Here is a 19,276-nt window from a genome sequence, read left to right as displayed (position 1 = left end):
AAGGTGGCTCTCTCTCCCACCCACCTATCTCCCTCTTCCCTCCTCCTCCAGGACCTCACTCCCCAGAGTCCACCTCTACCACTGCAATGGGAATTGCTGGGATTGAACAAGGTGGTCTAGAACCCCTACTCCTAACCATCATGCTCTAATATTTACCCTCCAGTTTGCCCATGACCTCCTGCAAGGAAGTTGGCTTTTTTAATAAGGTTGGGTAGGAGGGGCAATGCTTACCCCAGCACTCATCTCATATCAGGAGGGGGCTGGGAGCCAAGGTCCTTCCTGGCGTGCCCATACATAAGGAGGGGTGCGTGGACAGAACAGGGGCTGAGAGTCTCACCAGGAGGTGGCTGTGCAGAGTGCAGGATCCAGCACGGATGGCCTGGCCACCAGTGTCTTGTGGAGGATGTTGATGACAGGCCGTGCCCTACATAGAAAACACACATATACCAGTGCCCCCTGCCTGCCCCCTGCCAGGACAGGACTGTGGCTCAGGCTTGCATGGGCCTGGTGTTGAAGGTGGGCAGAGATGGGACTGCATGCAGACAGGGCTGGAAGAGAGAAAGGTCCCTGGCTTACCGCAGCAGGACAATGCGGTCTGACAGGCTCCCCACTAGCAGGTCTGGGTACAAGTTCTCATCCACATCCATTTGCCCACTCAGTGAGTAGCCAAAGGTGGCCAAGCCAGGCAGTCCCAGCTCCTCCCCATGGATTACCTGGGAAAAGGGGGAAACAGTGAGGGCAGGCTCAGGGTGAGCCCTGGGGAGTGGGGCCTAGTGGTAACAGGGAGAGGGCGGGTGAGGGGAAGGAGGCAAAGCTCCCTTTGTTCCTGTCCATTCATACCTGCTGCGGCTCTCTGAGGAGCCCCCTGGAGCTGCTGTGGTAGATGTACACTTTGCCCAAGCCCTCGAACGGGGCTCCCACAGCAATGTCTGGGGAAGAGAGGCAGGACAGGTCACCCTGAGTATGATGGGCCCCAAGTCCCCCGGACCTTGCACTCCAGGTCATGGGGTCCAGCAGGAAATTAACCTCACACTGCCAGACAGTGCTCAGAACATCAGGGAACAGAGCTCTGCGGCTCAAGATTAAAACTGGGACCACTGTGAGCCCAGTTGCCTCCTTTTCTATGTGAGAAGGTAGGTCTAGGAGAGGCAAGTGATTTACCTAAAGTCACACAGCCAGTTAATATCACAAGCAGGCCTAAACTCCAGATGCCTGCTCACTGGCCTAGTGTTTGTTTTCCCTTACTATGGTACCTTCCATCCCCACCACCAACCTCCCCTTCAGACACCCAGTTCTTCTAATGACATTTACCAGAAGAGCCACAAAAGGAAGTGTTCCCCACTGGTGACTTTGCCAGGCAGTTATCAAGCACTCATCTCACTTAATCCTGACAAGATTGCTGGGGGTAGGTACTGCCGTCCCATTTTAAAGGTGAGGAAGCAGAGTCAGAAACCAAAGTCACACAGCTAATGAGTAGAAAAGAGGATAGTTGAGTCCATATCTAACACCAGGGGCTGGAATTTTAATCACACTATAACTTTCCATGTTAAAACTCTTTAGACTTTAGACTTCTAAAAATTCTAACCATCATTGCTACAAATAAACCCCAAATGTTTTATTATCTTCTTAAACTTTACTAAACTCTTGCTAGTTCACTGCTTTTGATCTGATAGGGCCTAGGTAACCAGAAAGCCAAGCTTGTTAGAAAAGTATGTAAAGGAAAGAGTAAGCAGGTCCTGAGTCGAAACCGGATGCCTCTTCTATCAGTAAATGCTTAGGCTTTGCTAACTGAACTTTGAACTTTCTAGCACCTACTTTGGCTCTTTAGAGACTCCTCTGCCTTCCTTTTGGCTCAGGTATGTTCTGGGAAATTGAGGTGGTGAAAAAAGTGGTTTCCAGATAAGTCAGGTGCTCCCATGGCAACCAGGCTCTTCCTAAATTTCTTTCCTTGATACCCCAGGTCTGACTGGTCCCCAAGTCCTGCAGAGCACTGGACATCCTCTATATCTGGGGTTCCCACTTTATCCCAGCCCTTAAATCCCATACTTGATATAATACATTCTTGATATTAACACCTCCAGCCTTGCTGTCCCCAGCCATCCCATGTCACCCTCCAGGATCAGCTTTCAAGGTACCAAGCTATGATATCACATCCCTGCGCAAAACCTTTTCTGGACGCCCCTCCACCATTTTTCAAATGTAAAGCCCCAGTTCCTCTGCCTGGCTTTCAAAGCATCCACTCCATCTCCACACTGCCCCTCCAGCCTCATGCATCTCTAATGTGAACACCCTACATCTACTAAATTTGGGTAGATCAGACAAGTATCCCACACTCATGTTGTGCCCCTCATTGTGCACACTCAGCCCAGCCCCTGATGCCGGGAGGAGTGGTATATCCTGTCCTCTGGGAGGCCCACCGAGCTCGCCACTCATGGCTCCCTTGCACAGCCTCTCTCTATTACTGCTGTGAGCTCCTTGGACCCGGACCCCATCCCGTCTCCTTTTCGGGTCCTGTCAAGCCTGGTATGCAGCTGGCACTCCATTAGTGGGTATGCTGGGGCAGGAGTGCTGGCTCGTACCCTGGAATCCATCCTGGTTGATGTCACCAATGCTGGCCACGGAGAAGCCAAAGGCGGAACGACTCGGGCCATGAAGAAGGAGGGAGGGGTGGGCAGGGAAGGAGGTGCCTGCCTGGTTCATGAAGACATAGATGGCACCCCCTACCTCTTCTTTCCGCTCAAAGTAGTATGGGGCTCCCACCAGGATGTCCTGCCACCTGCAAAGGAGAGAAGGAGGGAGAAATAGGAGTGTGGGGTCAGCCTCCAATATACAACATAACTCTTGTTTAGCAGACACAGTTGTGCCAGGGCACAAGGCTATACAAATGGCATCTCTGGCCATGGTTCACGGGAAGGACATGGAAATGCTAACATGACCCATCTAATAGGAAACACAGGTCATGGAGAAGCCATGGAGGGCAGATCACACCCAAACAACCCATATCCCCTAGAACCATAAAATGACAAAAGGAGATGCAGGTGTCATGCAATTGACATGTAAATACCCATAACCGCATCAAGTCTCATTGCAAATCAATATGCAAATTAGACTTGCAAATCCCTGTAAACAGCATGCAAACAAATGAACAATCACAACCTTGCATTTCTCTGGGAAAAAAATGCATTCCTATTGGGCAAGCCTGCCCCCCTACCCATTCTCCCTGGTCCCAGCGAATGTCCCTGGAGTCTCACCCATCATTGTTCAGGTCTGCCAGGGCAATGGCGCTGCCAAAATAGGCGCCCACCTGCGTACCCTCCAGCACCTGCCTCCTCCGCAGGTCTCCACCTGCCTCCTGGCTCAACAAGAAGACAGCACCCATATGTTGGTGTCGGGGAGCACCTGTCACAATGGTGATGTCCGTGGGATGCAGGATGGCACTGCCCACCTGCACCGTGTATCCTGGGATGGGGGAAAGGTGGTCAATCAAGGCCCAGTGAACTTTGCCCCTTCCATTCTGGATCCAGCCCCTCAGACTCCCCAAATATCTTCTATTCCAAGTTGGACAAGAAAGTGGACTCTGGATGCATTTTGGGTGCTCAGAACAGGCCCGGCATACAGGCGGTGCTCAACAAGTGTGTGCTAGTTGAACTAAATGCCACTAGTCACACATACGCCATGGTGTCACTCTTCCACCAGGCACTGAAGGTGAGAGGCCAGTGTGCTGGGAATGGAATCCCCTTCTTCCTCCACCACCCAATGAGCCACCACAGCTGGACTCACCAATATAGAGGTTTCCTTGGTCCTCTGGGTCCTTATAACTAAATTCGGATAAATCCCAGTCCTTCCGCTGAATCATGTAGCTGTTTCCTTCACAAGAATTGCAGGAGGGGAAAGGGAGGAGCTGAAATCACTCCCTTCAACCACCACATCCAGGTCCCCCTGCTACCCCCACCCAAGAAAAATATAATAACACCTTTTATTTGTGAGCACTTTGCCTTTGGCAAATCACATCCGCTTTATCTTAGTCATTCTGTGAAGTAGAATGATAATGCCCATTTTGCAGATGAAGAAAGCAAGGCTCAGGGACAGGGGATAGTTGCTGAGCCAGGGCTGGAATCTGGTCATCCAGGCTCCTGGTTACTAAGTGACACTTCCCTCACTCAAGACACTGAGGCCAGACTCCATGCTGTTATCTCCTGATCCTGCCCCTATGCTTGTGCTGCATACCTGCCCCTGTGCTCTGGGGCTGCTGCTGGAGAGTACCTGCTGCCCTGCCCTGCCCTGCCGAGATTCTAAAGGACCAGGAGTAGGGGAGGCAGGATCAGAGGACTGAGCAGAGGCCTCCGCCTCCAGTGAGTCTGGAGCTACAACTATGCCCTGGGCTACCTGTTGGTCAAGAGGAGATGATTCAGGGCTCCCTCTGCCTGTTGATTCTGCAATTAAGAAGGATGCAGGGGATCCCTGGGTGGCTCAGCGGTTTGGCGCCTGGCTTTGGCCCAGGGCGTGATCCTGGAGTCCGGGGATCAAGTCCCGCATCGGGCTCCCTGCATGGAGCCTGCTTCTTTCTCTGCCTGTGTCTCTCTGTCTCTCTGTGTATCTCATGAGTAAATAAATAAAATATTTTTAAAAAATAGAAAAAAAAAAGGACGCAGTAAGGAGAGAAGGCTCAAATGTAGCTATAACCTGTGTGGTGGAGAAAGGCAGAGATGGCAGGGTGAGCCCCAGACCCCCCCGAGTGGTAGTGTGGCCATGCAGCTACAAGCACGGCTCTTGATACAAAGAAATACTCCATGGGTCCCCCCAAAGATTGGCCTGTATGTATTGATGAGAACAAATGCCCCAACTTGTTGATAAGTGGGAAGAGAAAGTAGCAGGACAGCATGTTTAATGTGATTCTGGGTATGTGTGTGGTTTTAAAGATATCTATATATTCTAAAATAGAGGCTCCGCAAGATACTTGGCAGTCTGCACAGGGAAACAGGACAAGGGAGGTGGGTGGGAGAAGAGGGGCACTTTTACTCTTTGTTTCTCCAAGTCCTACTGTCCCAGTTAGTAGTTGTACCAGGAGCATGTTTTACTTTAATAAGGTTTTAGGTGCTTGAGGTGGAGTCAGATGGACGTGTGTTTCAGTTCAGGTCTGGTAACTTACTGTCAGCCTTGGACAATTGACTTCACTTCTCGGAGGCTCAGTCTTCTATAAAACGGGTGCAAGGACACTTGCCTCATAAAAGTCTTTTAAGATTAATAGACATAATAAGCGCTTGAAGCGATGTGGGCAAAGAGGTCTCTTCTGCCCTCTAGTGTGGAGGGTCTGAGCCAGATGTCCCTGTAGCTAACTGGGAGTGGGTGGTCTCTGCTCCTCCTCCACCCTCCCCATCCTCCTTCCCCCATCCCCCACGGCCCCTACCTTTCCAGTTGTAGGCACCGGGAGCCCCGAAGTACACGGTATTCTGGGTGAAGCCACCGCTGGTGCCCAGCTGGCACATGCCTGTTGCCAGGTAGTCAGTGTTGCTATTACACATCTCATTGTGGTAGGTCTGCCAATCATCAGTGGGGTCCAGCTCGAGGTCATTGCCCCGCACATAGCACTTGCCCACCATGCGCCGCTGGTCCTCCGATCCTGACCATAGCACCTGGGTGTAGCGGTGGGCGCAGACCTGGGGACACACACCCCCAACACACACAGCCTGAGCCTGTGACAAGGACCAAAGGCCAGTTGTTTCCTTGGCCCTTTGCACCTCTGGCTTTGCTGGAGAGGAGCTGGAAAAGGTCTCTGGGCTTTTCTTTCTTCCCACAGTGACACCTGGACCTGTGTCTCCTTTCCAGGATTCAGAAATCTGCGCTGAAGGCTGGGAACACTTTTGGGGAAGGCCAGGAGGTCCTGGATTTGAGAGCCTTACAGATCTTGGCAAAAGGAAAAGGGGAAAGGATGAAGGAATGTGGGTCCAGGCTCTTGGGTCTAAAAGGAGCTAGTTAGGGGCACGCCTGGGTGGCTCAGTGGTTGAGTGTCTGCCTTCGGCTCAGGGTGTGGTCCCGGAGTCCCGAGATGGAGTCCCACATCAGACTCCCCATAGGAAGCCTGCTTCTCCCTCTGCCTATGTTTCTGCCTCTCTCTCTCTGTGTCTCTCATGAATGAATAAAATATTTTCAATAAATAAATAAACAAACAAACAAACAAACATAGACACAAAGCAGATTAAGGAACTTACTTCTCTGCTGTGCCCTCTTCATGGATGGGCCATTATTAAAATAATAGCAATGACAGCAGTAATAACAGCTAACACCTACTGAGTCCTTACTGTATGCTGGACAGAAGTCTAAACTCCTCTCATATTGCCTCCAGGATGCCTCCCAATATCCCTGGGGAGTAGAGACAATTTCTACCACCCCCACCCCATTTTAGATAAGAAAACTGAGGCACAGAGAACTAAGTCTCTAAGATCTCACATCTAGAGAGAAGCGGAGAATACTCAAACCAAGGCTGTCAGGCTCCTGAGTCTGAGCTCCTAAGCGCTAGGCTGCTCCGCCTCTCTGGTAGCTTCTCCCCACATATTGGAGGTGTTCAACAAACAGCTGCAGGACAAATCAGGCAGAACAGAGCATTTGTAAAACAGCAGGGGCAGGCGAAACCCAGAACTGGGCCTGGGTCTTGCTTGCTTGCTCTCTGTGTCTCCTGCCAGCTGTGAGCTCCAGCAGCAGCGGTTCTGAGTCACTACTAAGCTTCCAGTGTTAGCAGATGCGTGACACACAGTAGGGGCTCACTGGACATTTGTTTTTTGTTTTTTTGTTTTGTTTTATTTTGTTTTAGATTTTATTTATTTATTTATGAGAGAGAGGCAGAGACACAGGCAGAGGGAGAAGCAGGCTCCATACAGGGAGCCTGACATGGGGCTCGATCCCAGGTCTCCAGGATCACGCCCTGGGCCGAAGGCGGCGCTAAACCACGGAGCCAAACCACGGAGCCACCCAGGGTGCCCTGGACATTTGCTGAACGGGTAAGCAGACAACTGCTGAAGGGCCTGGGACCTACAATTGCCTTAAATGGAATGCTAGACCACCTGCTGTCCATAACATGGTTCTAAAAATGGCATTTCAGTGAACTGATGCAAACCCCTGGAGCTTAAAACTGTTCAAAGGTGAAAGAAATTGCAACAGAGATGACCATGGGGGTGGCGATTGATTGGAAGGGGGGCACACTTTCTGGAGTGATGTAAATATTTCTTTAATGAGTGTCAATTACACAGGTGTTTCATTTGTCAAACCTCATTAAAACTCAATATCTGTACATTTTGCTATCTGTAAATTTCACATCACACTTTTTTTTTTAAGTGGAGAAAAAAAAAAAGGAGAATTGCCTATCTGGGATTCAGAAATTGAGACTCCAGGGGCTGACACTGAAGAATGTAGCCAGGAAGTGACAAGTGACAGCAGGGAGTGGCCCCCAAAGCCCAGCGGGTGAGCTGGGGTCAGCAGGGCTGTGTCTCTTCCACGGGCCAGCCTGTCAGGAAGGAGCAGGCCCAGGCCACACTGCCCCGGGCTCTCTCTGCCCTTTTCTCCTCACAGTTCCCTCAGCTCATTCCCACGAAGGGTGAGCACCCTAGGAGGGGAAAGGAAGTGGGTGATTCAGACAGGACCCAAGCCATGCCAGGCCCTGGAAGCATGCCATAAGTGAAGGATCAAGGGGACACTTGAGCCCATGGAGACATACAGTCATATAAATGGACATTTCCAAGGTCCCAGCTCACTCACTAAACACCCCTCTCCCATCCTCTGCTTCCCTCCCCAGCTCCTGGGAAATGGAGGGCGGAGCGGGGGGGGGGGGGGGGGGGGGGGGGGGGGGGGGGGGAGCGGACAGTAAGTGCCCACTTACCAGGACTCTGCCCGCAGGGCCCTGGCTGGCCACAGTCACCCCGAGCCACATGTCCTCAATAATGTGATGGTCAGGGTCACCTGTGGGCATGGGAGGGATCATGAGCCAGGGCACCCATGTTCCTGGTGCTTGGAGCCTCCAGAGGGCAGGAGTTGGTCTTCCTGGCTTTCCACTACTGCAGGCAGCCCTCCCTTGCCCTCCTCCAGCTCACCAGGAATCTCAGCTCTACAAATCCCATGTGGTCCCACTTTCCTCTAGAGCTCCCTCCCCCCAGCTGGACAAGAAGGGACTAGAAACTGCCCAGGTAAGCCTGATAGCTCCTCCAGGTCACCCTCTGTGCTACCTGGCCCCCTCCCCCACCAGGCTCCTGTCCCCACGCTGATCCTCAGCGCCTTTTCCCTCACTTTTCTCTGAGATGTCCATCCGCTCACAGTCGTTCTTGTGGGCAGTGAGTGGGCACAGGTACACGGCACCGGTCCGGTTGGTATAGCCATCAGGCACAGCGAGGTCCTGGGGAGCACCAGCCAGGAGCCTGGGGTGGGGGGTGGGGGGCAATGAGGCTGGTGGGCCTGGGCTCAGACTTCCCAAAGCCTGCTGCAAACAACTTTCTGTTCAATATGTTTGCTGAGTGTCTGCTGCGTCCCTGGTGCCAGGCTGTGTGCCAGGCTCTGGTGTCAGGAGATGAATGGATCCTGGCCCCTGCCCTCCAGGAGTGGCCAATGCAGGAGAGGCAGGCAAGAAAACAGATATCTGCAGTGAGTGCCTCGGGAGAGGCTCACGTAAGACGGGAACCTGGTCAGAGTCTGAGGATGATGACCAGGGCTCACCAGGAGAAAAGGAGGAAGGGTACTTCAGGCAAAGGTATGACATGTGCAAGGGCAGGAAGCATGAGCAAGCAGGGTGACTCAGGATTTGCAAGGCTCTTTATACAGCAGGAGCTGGGAACATGGAGGAGGGACCCAGGGGGCAGGGGGACCTGGGGGTTGGTGGTGGAAGGGGAGCCCAGAAGGGCAGGTTGGGAAGGGATTTTTAAGCAAGGGAGTGACATGATCAGATCTGGGGTTTGAAAGGAATGTTTGGCATCTGAATGACATGGTCAGATCTGGGTTTTGAAAGGAATGCTTTGGCCTCTGAGGTGAAGGTAGACGGGAAGAGAGAATGACCAGGGGAATCCCCGCACAGGGATCAACTTCCAGGGCGGCCTGAGAACACGTGAAGGGCGTAGGGGCAGTGCTGGAGGCCTGGGTCCCTCCTAGGTCTAGGGGCTAGCACTGAAGAATGGCAGCAGGAGATGACAACTGAATGCAGTGGGTGTCCCCAAAACTGGAGCTGCATGAGCTGCAGCCAGCAGGGCCCCTGAATGACCTGCGTGAGGTCTACTCTCCCCAGCACGTCACTGCCACTACCCTGAGACAGGCATACAAGGGCTGGGAGTGCTGGGTACCTGGCCCTTTGGACAGTGGGGCCACAGGGCCACATTCTTGGCAGGTGGGCATGAGAGTGGGGATTGGCCCCAGCCTGCCCAGCACCCATCTTTGGGGACAATGACTGCAAAACAAGTTCCTACAAGGGTGCTTAGGGCCCTCGCCACCCACCCCATCCCAGACAGGTGGCTAGAGGAGAGGAAGGCAGATCAGCCTGGAAGCAGTATCTCAGAAGACAAGGTCCTTGGCCCACCAGTATGAGAAATCCCCAGCATATTTGTTAAAAAACAGCAAATTCCTCAGCCTGCCACAGACCATCTGCATTGCATCTGGGGGTAGGGCCCTAGAACCTGCATATTTAACATGTATCCCAAATACTGTGCTCCTCAGTTTGAGAAGACAGCTCTACCACCCTTTGCTCTCGGGATATCACCTCCTGGTAGCCTCTGGACATTCTGCTAGGATTGCCAGCCAGATCCTGATGGACACAGCCTCCTGGGTGGCAGGTACCTCCTAGGTACCCCTCAATCAAGCTCCAGCAACACTATCACCCCGAGGCTCTGGGCTTCCTGCCAGAGTCTGGAGGTACATAGCAACGGCCCCGCCTGCAACTCCTGCCTGGGACCTGTGAGTGAGGGCTCCAGGGAGTGGGCAGGGCAGGGCCTGGGCATGCCGGGACCTGGGGTGCCTCCGCCCACTGGCTGTGAGGAATGCACTGCCTGGGGTGCTGGGAAGGGGTGGGATCTCTGCCTGCACCTCACATCTCAGCTCAGAGCTCGCCCTGGGAAGCATCCCTGGGGGCAAGGGTGCAGCTTCTCCAAGCAGAGCAGTGCTAGGAGGGGCTGGGGGAAAGCTGGCAGGGCACCAGGGTGGCAGCCAGGCCCCATTAGTCACCCTCTGCCCGGCTGGAGAGGGTGCTCGGTGAGTCCGCTGCCTGACCACCCATGGACATCTGCCCCGGCGCCACTGACAAGTGAGAGAGGGAAGGAAGAGCCTGTGGGAAAGGAACCTAAGGGCCTGGTTCTCGGCTTTGTTCTGCCTCCTGGGGCAATTTTTTCCGTCTCTGAGCTGTAAGTGCCTCATCTGTGAAATGGGAACAGCAGCTGTCCCATCAACCTCCAGGGCTGTTGAGGGGAACAAACAGGTTCATTCTTCACAAGAGCTTTCTGACTCCGAAGTCATGGCCAACGTGAGCACTGTCTGTCCAGTTTCTGGTGGCATCAGGGACTGGCCCTGGCTCACCCCCAGGTGTTCCTCCAAGCACCCAGGAATCTTTGCCCCATCAGGTTAGTGAGTCTAGAACAGAGGGCAAACAGCAGACTGGTTCAGCTATTTACAGGGAGCAGAGGAGGGGACCTAAGCAGTCCTTCGTGGCGGTGGAATCACTGAGGCGGGGTGTGTTCTAGCGTCATTGTCCCGATCTGGCTGGAGGTAGAAGCTGAGTGTTGGCTATCATGAATTTGAAGGGACAGGTCCAGGCCTGGGGGGGGGGGGCGGCAAGGAGTCCCAGGGGAGCCCTGGTTGCTTTCCAGGGTGTGAAATGCAGTGCAAGTATGGCTTTGCCCCAGATGCAGCCCTGACCAAGCTGTTGGGGCATGAGACAGCTCAGGAGCAGGGTGGCCATGACCTCTCAGCTTTGCTCATCTCAGGGGGAGTGGACTGAGGGACCCCTCCTCTTAGCCTCCTGGGGTACCGAGCAGGCAAAGCCAAACAAGAATGGCAACTGGGGTTGAAATAAACCCCTTTGGGCAGCCCGGGTGGCTCAGCGGTTTAGCGCCACCTTCAGCCCAGGGTGTGATCCTGGAGACCCAGGATCGAGCCCTACGTAGGGCTCCCTGCATAGAGCCTGCTTCTCCCTCTGCCTGTGTCTCTGCCCCTCTCTCTCTCTCTCTCTCTCTCTCTCTCTCTCTCTCTCTGTCTGTCTCTCATGAATAAATCAATAAATAAAATCTTAAAAAAAAAGAAATAAACCCCTTTACCATCTATACCCACTCAGCCCTCACCCTGCACCAGCTTTGTGCCCACTGATGGGTTATGGGGCAGGGCGAGTGCCCTAATTCCAGCCCCACATCCCAGGCCCCTCCCTCCCCAGAGATTCCAAAGGAGCCCCCCTCCTCCAGCCCCCCTGGAGTATTTTTAGCTTCTACTTGGCCTGCTCAGAGGCCCTTTAAGGCCCTCTGGCTCCCAGCCCGGGATCCAATGGGTCTACAGCCAGAGGACCGGGAGTTAGATGGAGAAAGGCATGTGCAGAGGGTCAGGTCCAGCTTCCTTAAGCTGCAGCCAGGTGTGGGAGAGACCTTGCTGGCATGTAAGTGAAATGTAAAACAATATGCAAAGGAGCACCTCTGCTGCCTGCCGTTGGGTCTGGTCCAGATAAGTGAGTCCAGAAGCTGACCCCTCCCAGACCGCCACGGAGTCCAACCTCCAGGCTGCGGTCAGAAGGGAGGCTAGTAGGATGCTTTGCCCAGCTCTTGAAGCACAGAAGAAAGGAGATCTGACCTCCCCTCTCCTGGAGCCGGGTTGGACCCCTCCAGGAGCTAGGGGGATGGATGAAATGACCTCTCAAGGGCTTTCTGACAGCCTCTTCTTTGGCTCCAGCCAGACAGCCCATCCTGGCCTCTGGGGAGCCCCTTGAACTCCAAGTTCCATAAAAGCACTTCCTCAACTGGGTTCCATCACTCTTCCTTGGGTGGGGGGCTGTGGGGGTTGGTGTTCAAAGCTAATGCAACAGCCAAGCTGAAAACAGCAGTATGGGAGGAGGCTGGGGAATGGAGCTAAGGAGCATTCAAGACACCAGGTTGGCTCTCCTTGCAGAGAAGAAGGCTCCCTGGGGGACACTGGGGTGGGGTGATGCTCAGAGAAATTGCCTGTAAGATTCAACTTCCCAGGATCCTCATCAGGGAGGTGCCTGGGAAGCTTTTAGTTAACGTGGGGGGGCCAGAGGGGCGAGCATTCAGACCACAGGCCCCATGCCTTTCTCCTCAGGCCGGGCGGGGGCGGGGGGGCAGTGGCGCAGGGCACTGCTACAGTTTGACTCCAGGGGTGGGGGTGGGGGCAGCTCTCAGATGCTGGATCCCAGCTCTGTGCCCATCCTGCTGCCCGAATTAGCCAACTCCCCAGAGGCTGCTTGCTCCAGTGAGCTGAGCCGCAGCCCTCTCCATCCTCCCCCCACATCGCCCTTACTCTGCCCACCCAGCCCCCTCTCCCCACTGGTGACTCAGCCCTAGAACCAGAGCAACAGGCTGGAGGAAGCGAGAGAATGAGAGAGGACAGGAGAAAGAGGCCATGTCCCCAAAGAAGGCTGTTTTTCTCATTTCTTCTCCCTCTTGCTGGCTCCTTAGTATCTTTTCCATATTTGATCCCTTGGGGCATTCTTCATGTTATCTAGCCTCAATCCCTCATGCTGCAACAGACATCTTCCTCCTTTGTTCAGTTCTGGCCAACCCCCTTTCACTTCTTTTTCTACTAGGTGAGTCTTCCCCTGCCTTCTCCCCAATTTAAAGCTCCCTGGCCTGGGCTGGTCACCGGAGGGAACGGAGAAGGGCACTCGGGGTGCAGGCCTTCTGCCTGCAGCCACAGCTGCTCTGTCTGTTTCCTCCAGCACGAGCCTTGGAGGCTGCCAGGCGCCTGCCCTGCCCAGGGAAACATGTTTTAGGAGAGCCCAGTTCCTACCTACCTTAGATATGACCTCATCTGCCGGGAGCCACAGCCACCCCGCCCCAGGCTCGGCAGACACCCTCATTTCCAGGCTAGGGCAAAGGGGAGAGAAAGCTCCAGTGGTATCTTCCCTAGCCCACAGCGTCAGACCAAACCAGGACAACTGGATTCTCAGGAGGGAGCTACAGAGCAGGGGCTAGGGGCTGGGGGTAGGGACCATTGCCCAGAGGAACAGTCCCTCTGCTTCCCCAGGGCTCTTCACGCCTCTCACAGAAGCCCAAAGCTCTTGGGGCCTTGGGCCTGCTCCTCACTTCTTGCTTCCAGAGCCAGGGGAGCTGGGGCCTGGGTTGGGGTGAACTCCAGCTCAGAGACAAAAAAGATAGGGAACAAAGAGGGTCCACACCTGGGTTTCTAACCGTTTCTAGAATAAGGCCATCTTTGAGAATATGATGAAAGCTGTGCTCTTCCCCTCCTCCTGCTCGCAGAACAATGCACAGATGCATGATTTTACATGTACTTTCAGGGGTCCCTGCACCTCCTGCAAACCTTCTATGAACCCCAGGCTAAGAGTTTTTATTCATCACCATGAAACCTCTCCCCTCTTCCAAAAGGACTCGTAGACTAACAGAATATAAGACTTGACTTGTTGGTTGCCCTAAGCTGTGCACTCAGGCAGCTGTTCACATCTGGCTATACAGCTGGCTGCAACTAAGCCCAGATGGCCCAGCTGGCTCTCCCAAAGGGCCAAGGGGCAGAATTCAGCAAGAAGAGGAGATGAACCAAGATATAGAACTACCCTGGGGAAAGACAGGATACCCAAGAGAATGGCCCAGACCTCTGTTTAGAACTTCCTGCCTCTCCAAGGGTCATTAGCTTTAGAACCTCCTGGGCTCTTAGCAGGTCTAATGCCATCTCTAGCCGCCCAGCAAGAAAGGTAGAGCCCCTCTGCTCAGCCATCTTGGGTGAGGCACATGGGTAGTAAGAGCCTGGCTTCGGCACAAGAGCACTAACTGCTCCCCGGAGACACAGGCATGTACAGAGCCTTTTACACACGCTGTCTGACTAGAGAGCCCCACTGGCACCTCATGAAGAAGGCATGCTGCCCCGCCTCCCTCCACCAACATGTAGAGACGTTAAGACTCAGGTATTAGTGACAGTTCCGAGACTGGAATGTGGCAGTGGGACTCGGGCGCCTCGCCTCTTCTCTCTCCAATCGCAAGCTGCCTCTTATAGGCCAACAGAGGCAGGAAGGAGGCTATAGATCCAGGTCCAACCCCTTTTTGGAGAAAACTGGCCCAGAGAAGGGAAATGTCTTGCTCAAGGTCACATGGCGGGTAGGGGGGATGGGGAGCGGGGTTTACAGAGCCCATTATCTACTCCAGCTTTTCATTATTTACTCTTGCTTTCCTGATCTTCTTTTTACACTGCATTGCTTTATATCATGCAGAGTCAGTCTGGAAAGTCAGAAAATCTTTTTCTGGGCTGGGGCAGAAAAAGCACCAATACAGAAACTTGTGCTGATGGTCACTTTTAAGGTCTGCAAAAGATGAAAGGCTGGCCGAGGGCATGGTGCTGCGCTGGGAAGGATGTGGTGGCCTTAGCCTCTGCAGAAGCTAGATGGAGGCCCAGGTAGATAGGTAGACTGGGCAGGGGCTGGGCCGACAGGGCAGAGGCCAAGGCTGGGGCAGAGTTTGGACTTTGGACATTCCAAGCTTCCTCAAGTTTCTGCAGGCTTCAGCCAGAGTTGAGAAAGGTTACAATACACCCTGTATCAGACCATGTCCTCTTGCTCAGTGGAGTGAGACACCAGGTAGGGATAGCTGTCTGGTAGGTCCCCCAGCCCAGAGACTTAGGTGGGGCCTGCCCGACCTTTCCTAACACCTTCCCTCCTGGGGTAGCCTGCCCTCCCCCAGCGGCCTTCTTCCCCTGGCTGTCAACCTCAGCACCTGAGCCTACAGAAGAAAAATCCCTGAAACCTGGACTCTAGGCAGGAGAGTGTCGGTGGCAGCGGGTAGCAGGAAGCAGGGTAGGAAACAAACAGCTGGATGCAATCTCCTTCTCTCCTCTCTCCAGTGGGTAGTTCTCCCCCCCTCCTTCTCCTTACAGCTGTCGGGGGGGGGGGGGGGGGGAAGTCTAACAGAAGAGAAAAACACCATTTCCCTCTTCAAACCAAAACAAACACACTCAGGGTTGAAGATTCAACATGAATCTGTGGAATGTGGGGAAGATGTCTGGTGGGAGGGCGTCCCTGCTGGGGGTGCGGTGGGGGCAGGAGACCAAGCAGGAGTCGGGACAGCTCCCTCCACTTCCCCATCTTCAAGGGGTCAGAGGGAGCTCCCGGACAGCTCCAAATGCCCAGACTCGCCCATCACCTCACCCTGCAACCGCCAAGCGCCAAGTCCCTTAGAAGGCCCTCCAGTCTGGCTCTGCAGAGGGTGTGGCTGGCATGGCCGGCAGACTAAACGCAAGGTGTAAAGGCCGGCGGGCGGGAGGGGGGGTTGTTAAACACATATATGCCCACAGGTTCTTCCCAGGAAAGGGGATAGAGGGATCCACTGAGTGTTTACCTTGCAGTTTTCCCCAGGTCCCAGCCCTGGAGAGAAGTATTCGTAGATTACATACTAGGTCGACAGAGTGGGAGGGGGCTTGGGAAACGGGGATCCCACTTCCACTTTCAAGAGAGGTTTAGAGGGTTGAGGGGCTGACTTTAGGCAGGTTCCGGCCGGTCAGCACTTGCTAATGACTGCTGACCCCATCCCACACCCAATCCCTCCACTTCCCGCCAGACCTCGGCCGCAGAAGGGCTGCCCAGGTCCCCGCCCCCTTAATCCCGGTTCACTAGAGCCGGCGGCCCGCGGGCCTGGAAGCCAGGCTGCGGCTAAGGCTCCGGATCCGCAGCCTGCACACGCACGGTCGCCCCCGCCCGCCTCACTTACAGGTAGCGCCGCTGCCGCTCCGTCTGCCGATGGAGGGCGACCGAGTAGCCGAAGAGGCTGCCCGGGTTCCTGGCCTCTTTCACCACCAGGAATCGGGTGTCCAGGTTGAAGGCGGAGGCGACGCGGCCGCCGGCGGCCACCATCAAGGCGAGCGCGCAGAGCACCGGGCGCGGGACGCAGGCGGCGCGGCGGGCGCGCGGGCCCATGGCTGCAGGGGCGGGGGCGGGGGCGGGGGCCGCGGCGGGGGCGGGGGCGGGGGCGCCTGGCGCTGGGAGCCAGGACCTGTCCACCTGCCGCGCGCACGGCGGGGGACCGCGGGGACCGCTCCGGCGGGCGCGTCCCGGAGCCCCGCAGCGCTGCGAAGTTTCTGGCCCTCAGCCCCGTCAGTGTCACGTCCGCCCAGGGTCTGCGCGCCCCGATTCCTCTCCGAGGCTCGCCGGTCTACCCTCCCGCCTGCCCAGCCGCCGGGTCACGGCCCCCCCGCCCCGGGCACCCTGCCCCCGGTTCGTCCCGGCCGCGCCCCCTTCGCCCTCGGCTCCGCGGCGGATCTGGGAACGCAGACCGGTGGATCGCGAGGAAGACGGGAGGGAGCGGTCCTCTGCGCGCGCGCCCCGCCTCCCCACGCCCAGCCCCGCACCTCCCCACCTTGCGCGCCCAGCCGGGGCTCCGCTTTCCTTCCGGGGAAAGAGAAAAGGTCCCGGCTCCGCCACCGCCTCTTAAAGGGGCAGCGCCGCCCCTCCCTCCTCATCCTCCCTAACCAGGCTCCGCCCTCTCCCCCAAACACCTGTCGGGAGCCCCCAAAGGCTTGGATTTCCCCTCTCCGCCCCTTGCTTCTCCTAGGAAGCGTCACCTCCCGAGCAAGATGGATTGGACGGGCGGGGCCGGGGGTGGGATTTGTCTGGAGGCTTTGCTCCGGCTGCCACTGCTGCTGGCAAGGCCGTTCCCGGCGCGGCCACCTCTGCGGGCCGGCTGGGGAGCCCCGGCGTTGGCGCATCTGGGAGCCCACATCTGCGCGCCCCTGGGGGCAATGCCGGCCTCGCCTCCGCAGCGCCGTGAATCCCTGAGAGGCGCTTGGCGGTCTCTGGGCCTTCTTCCTCGCACCCAGGCCCTTCGCTGTCCTTGTCCAGATGTGTTTCTCTTGCCCGCCCGCACCCACCCACCCTGATCCGGGCTGGATATGTTCCCTCGGCAAAGCCGGACAGACATTTAGCAGTGGTACTAACCAAGCGCTGCTAATTGTAATGAGCAGCAAGACAGCACTTCCCCCACAGGGCTCCGCCTTCTGGTATCCCTCATACACCCTCCGGGGTGTAAATGAGTCCCTTCTCCTTAGAATGCACTGTGTGGCCAGGGAACTGGGCCCAGACTGCACCCATATCTCATCCGCTCCTGCCTTCAGGGCCCGGCCCAGCAGAATCCCAAATGTCTCCTCCTCCTACCTGGGCTCAGCCTGAGTGTTTGGAGATGGGGCGGGGACGCCAGCCTCCGTGGGTGTGTAGTGAGTGGCACCAGGTGGAGGTAGGTGGGCAGGGCCCAAAGGCCCGGTCATCCTCAGAAGAATCTAATTGAAAGGGAACTTCAAGAGGTCACTATGTACTTTCTTGAATCTAACTCAGATTTTTCATATTGCAAGTACAAAGAACCACTTCCCCTGAACATTGTTTTCTCCAGGCTGAAGGAACTTTCTTCTTTTGGCCCAGAAATTCAGCCCTCAGCCCTCACTCTCTTGCAGTTTGATTTAGAGTCCCTGTTTCTGGAAGTTTATAATAATAAAATGAAAACTTCTATGTAGAAAATGCTCAAAAAAAAAAAAAGGAAAAAGTGCTAATGCAGCAGGAACTATGCTAAGTACTTTACGAGGATTATTAGATCAAACCTCACAATAATCTTTGAGGATTATCTGCTTCATGAGGAACCTGAGACTCAGAAAGGCTAAGCAACTTGGTTAAGACCACACAGCTTGGATTTTCATCCTGTATTATCTGACCTCAGAGTCCTTCTTGACCACTTGTGCTAATCATTAACATTTGTACACTACTCAGGGCAGGTCTAAGTTTGGGGGGGGGAACCTAAACTTGTACAATTTGGCACCCTCCCTAAGGAAAAGAAAAAGGAGTTCTGGAGTACAGAATTAGATTGAGAACCTGGAGGGGGACTTGAACATTATAGTGTATGAATTGTTTCATGTGAAGACTCATTTCATCCTCCTGTCCTCCCTGCGAGGTCAGTATTATCATCTTCATTTGACTTATGAGGAAACCTGGATGTCCAAGGTCAGGCAGCTCGAGGCAGGCAGAGCTAGCACTGGAAGCTACTGACCACACCTGTGTCTGTAAGAGACGAGTCCCGAGCAGATGTTGGTTAGATAGCCAGATGCATCTGAACAAAAGCAACTGCATAACAGCGTGGTCTATGGTGTTCATCCCTATCTGCCCTTAGGACAGCATACGTTCCTGAGTTGTGACTCCCAGAGCCACCCAACCTCTCCCCGTGGTCTGCCTTGTGGCCCAGGGTGTGCAGGGGTTAGGAGACATCTGGGGGCAAGGCATAGAAAGCTGACCTGAAGTTACCTTATTCTCCTTTGGGCTGGCTGCCAGGTCCTCCACCTTGTTTCTGGAGAAGGGGAGACAGCCGGGGCCAAGGAAAGCAGGGGCCAGGGTGGATGCTCAGTGTGGGCAAGGGGTCCTACCTGAAACAGCTTTGAGAATCCTGTGATGACAGATGGGCTGTATGCCAGCCATTATCTCTTGGGCCATCCCAAACAGGAATGACCAGCATGTCCGATCCCAGGGCTGGGAGCAGGAAAGGGATGAGGGATGGTTTTTCCACTCCAGGGGAGTATCCTGAGGGAATGTGGAGTGGGAGCAGGGCGCCTGGGAGTGGGGGAGGGCTCGAGGTAAGGAATGTGGAGGAGTGTCAGATAGATGGGGTGGGGCAAGACAAAGCTGGAGGAGGGATGTTGGGAGATGTGGACCCTGGAAGGGTCTCTGAGCTGAAGAGATGCAGGAGAAACCTCAAAGTTCATGACAAGGGTCTGAAGTCCCTTGGTTCCAGTGACAAATCATCCATAGCCTCATCTCATCCATCAGCTGACTTTATCGTGTCAACTCTTCTCCATGGAGAAGAGCCTCACCTAGAAAGGTAGAGAGAAACAAGGGCACACGAATAACATGTGTGAAGGAATCAGAGTCCATTTTTTTAAAGAATTTGTTTTTTTTTTAATTTTTATTTATTTATGATAGTCACAGAGAGGGAGAGAGAGGCAGAGACACAGGCAGAGGGAGAAGCAGGCTCCATGCACCGGGAGCCCGACGTGGGATTCGATCCCGGGTCTCCAGGATCGCGCCCTGGGCCAAAGGCAGGCGCCAAACCGCTGAGCCACCCAGGGA

The 19,276-nt window shown here is 54.9% G+C and overlaps 1 protein-coding gene across 2 annotated transcripts in view; it reads right to left on the bottom strand.

Annotated features, from left to right (window-relative positions):
• Positions 1-16,502, bottom strand: part of ITGA3 (integrin subunit alpha 3) — a 30,057-nt gene extending 13,555 nt beyond the window's left edge. Inside the window, exons 1-10 of one of the 2 annotated variants that reach the window (XM_055323258.1) lie at positions 15,888-16,502; positions 8,275-8,402; positions 7,871-7,950; positions 5,408-5,693; positions 3,781-3,867; positions 3,252-3,459; positions 2,580-2,776; positions 841-929; positions 577-713; positions 338-424 (exon numbers count right to left, since the gene is read on the bottom strand). In XM_055323258.1, the coding sequence (XP_055179233.1) occupies positions 338-424; positions 577-713; positions 841-929; positions 2,580-2,776; positions 3,252-3,459; positions 3,781-3,867; positions 5,408-5,693; positions 7,871-7,950; positions 8,275-8,402; positions 15,888-16,093 (1,505 nt within the window). In that variant the 5' untranslated portion in view covers positions 16,094-16,502. The remainder of the gene's footprint in view (positions 1-337; positions 425-576; positions 714-840; positions 930-2,579; positions 2,777-3,251; positions 3,460-3,780; positions 3,868-5,407; positions 5,694-7,870; positions 7,951-8,274; positions 8,403-15,887) is intronic. The other variant, XM_055323261.1, reaches the window with a different exon arrangement.
• Positions 16,503-19,276: the final 2,774 nt, after the last annotated feature.

Source organism: Nyctereutes procyonoides, unplaced genomic scaffold, assembly GCF_905146905.1.
Source record: "Nyctereutes procyonoides isolate TBG_1078 unplaced genomic scaffold, NYPRO_anot_genome, whole genome shotgun sequence".
Classification (NCBI taxonomy): domain Eukaryota; kingdom Metazoa; phylum Chordata; class Mammalia; order Carnivora; family Canidae; genus Nyctereutes; species Nyctereutes procyonoides.
The sequence above is the reverse complement of the archived record's forward strand: the minus strand, read 5'-3'. Positions and strand labels throughout refer to the sequence as shown.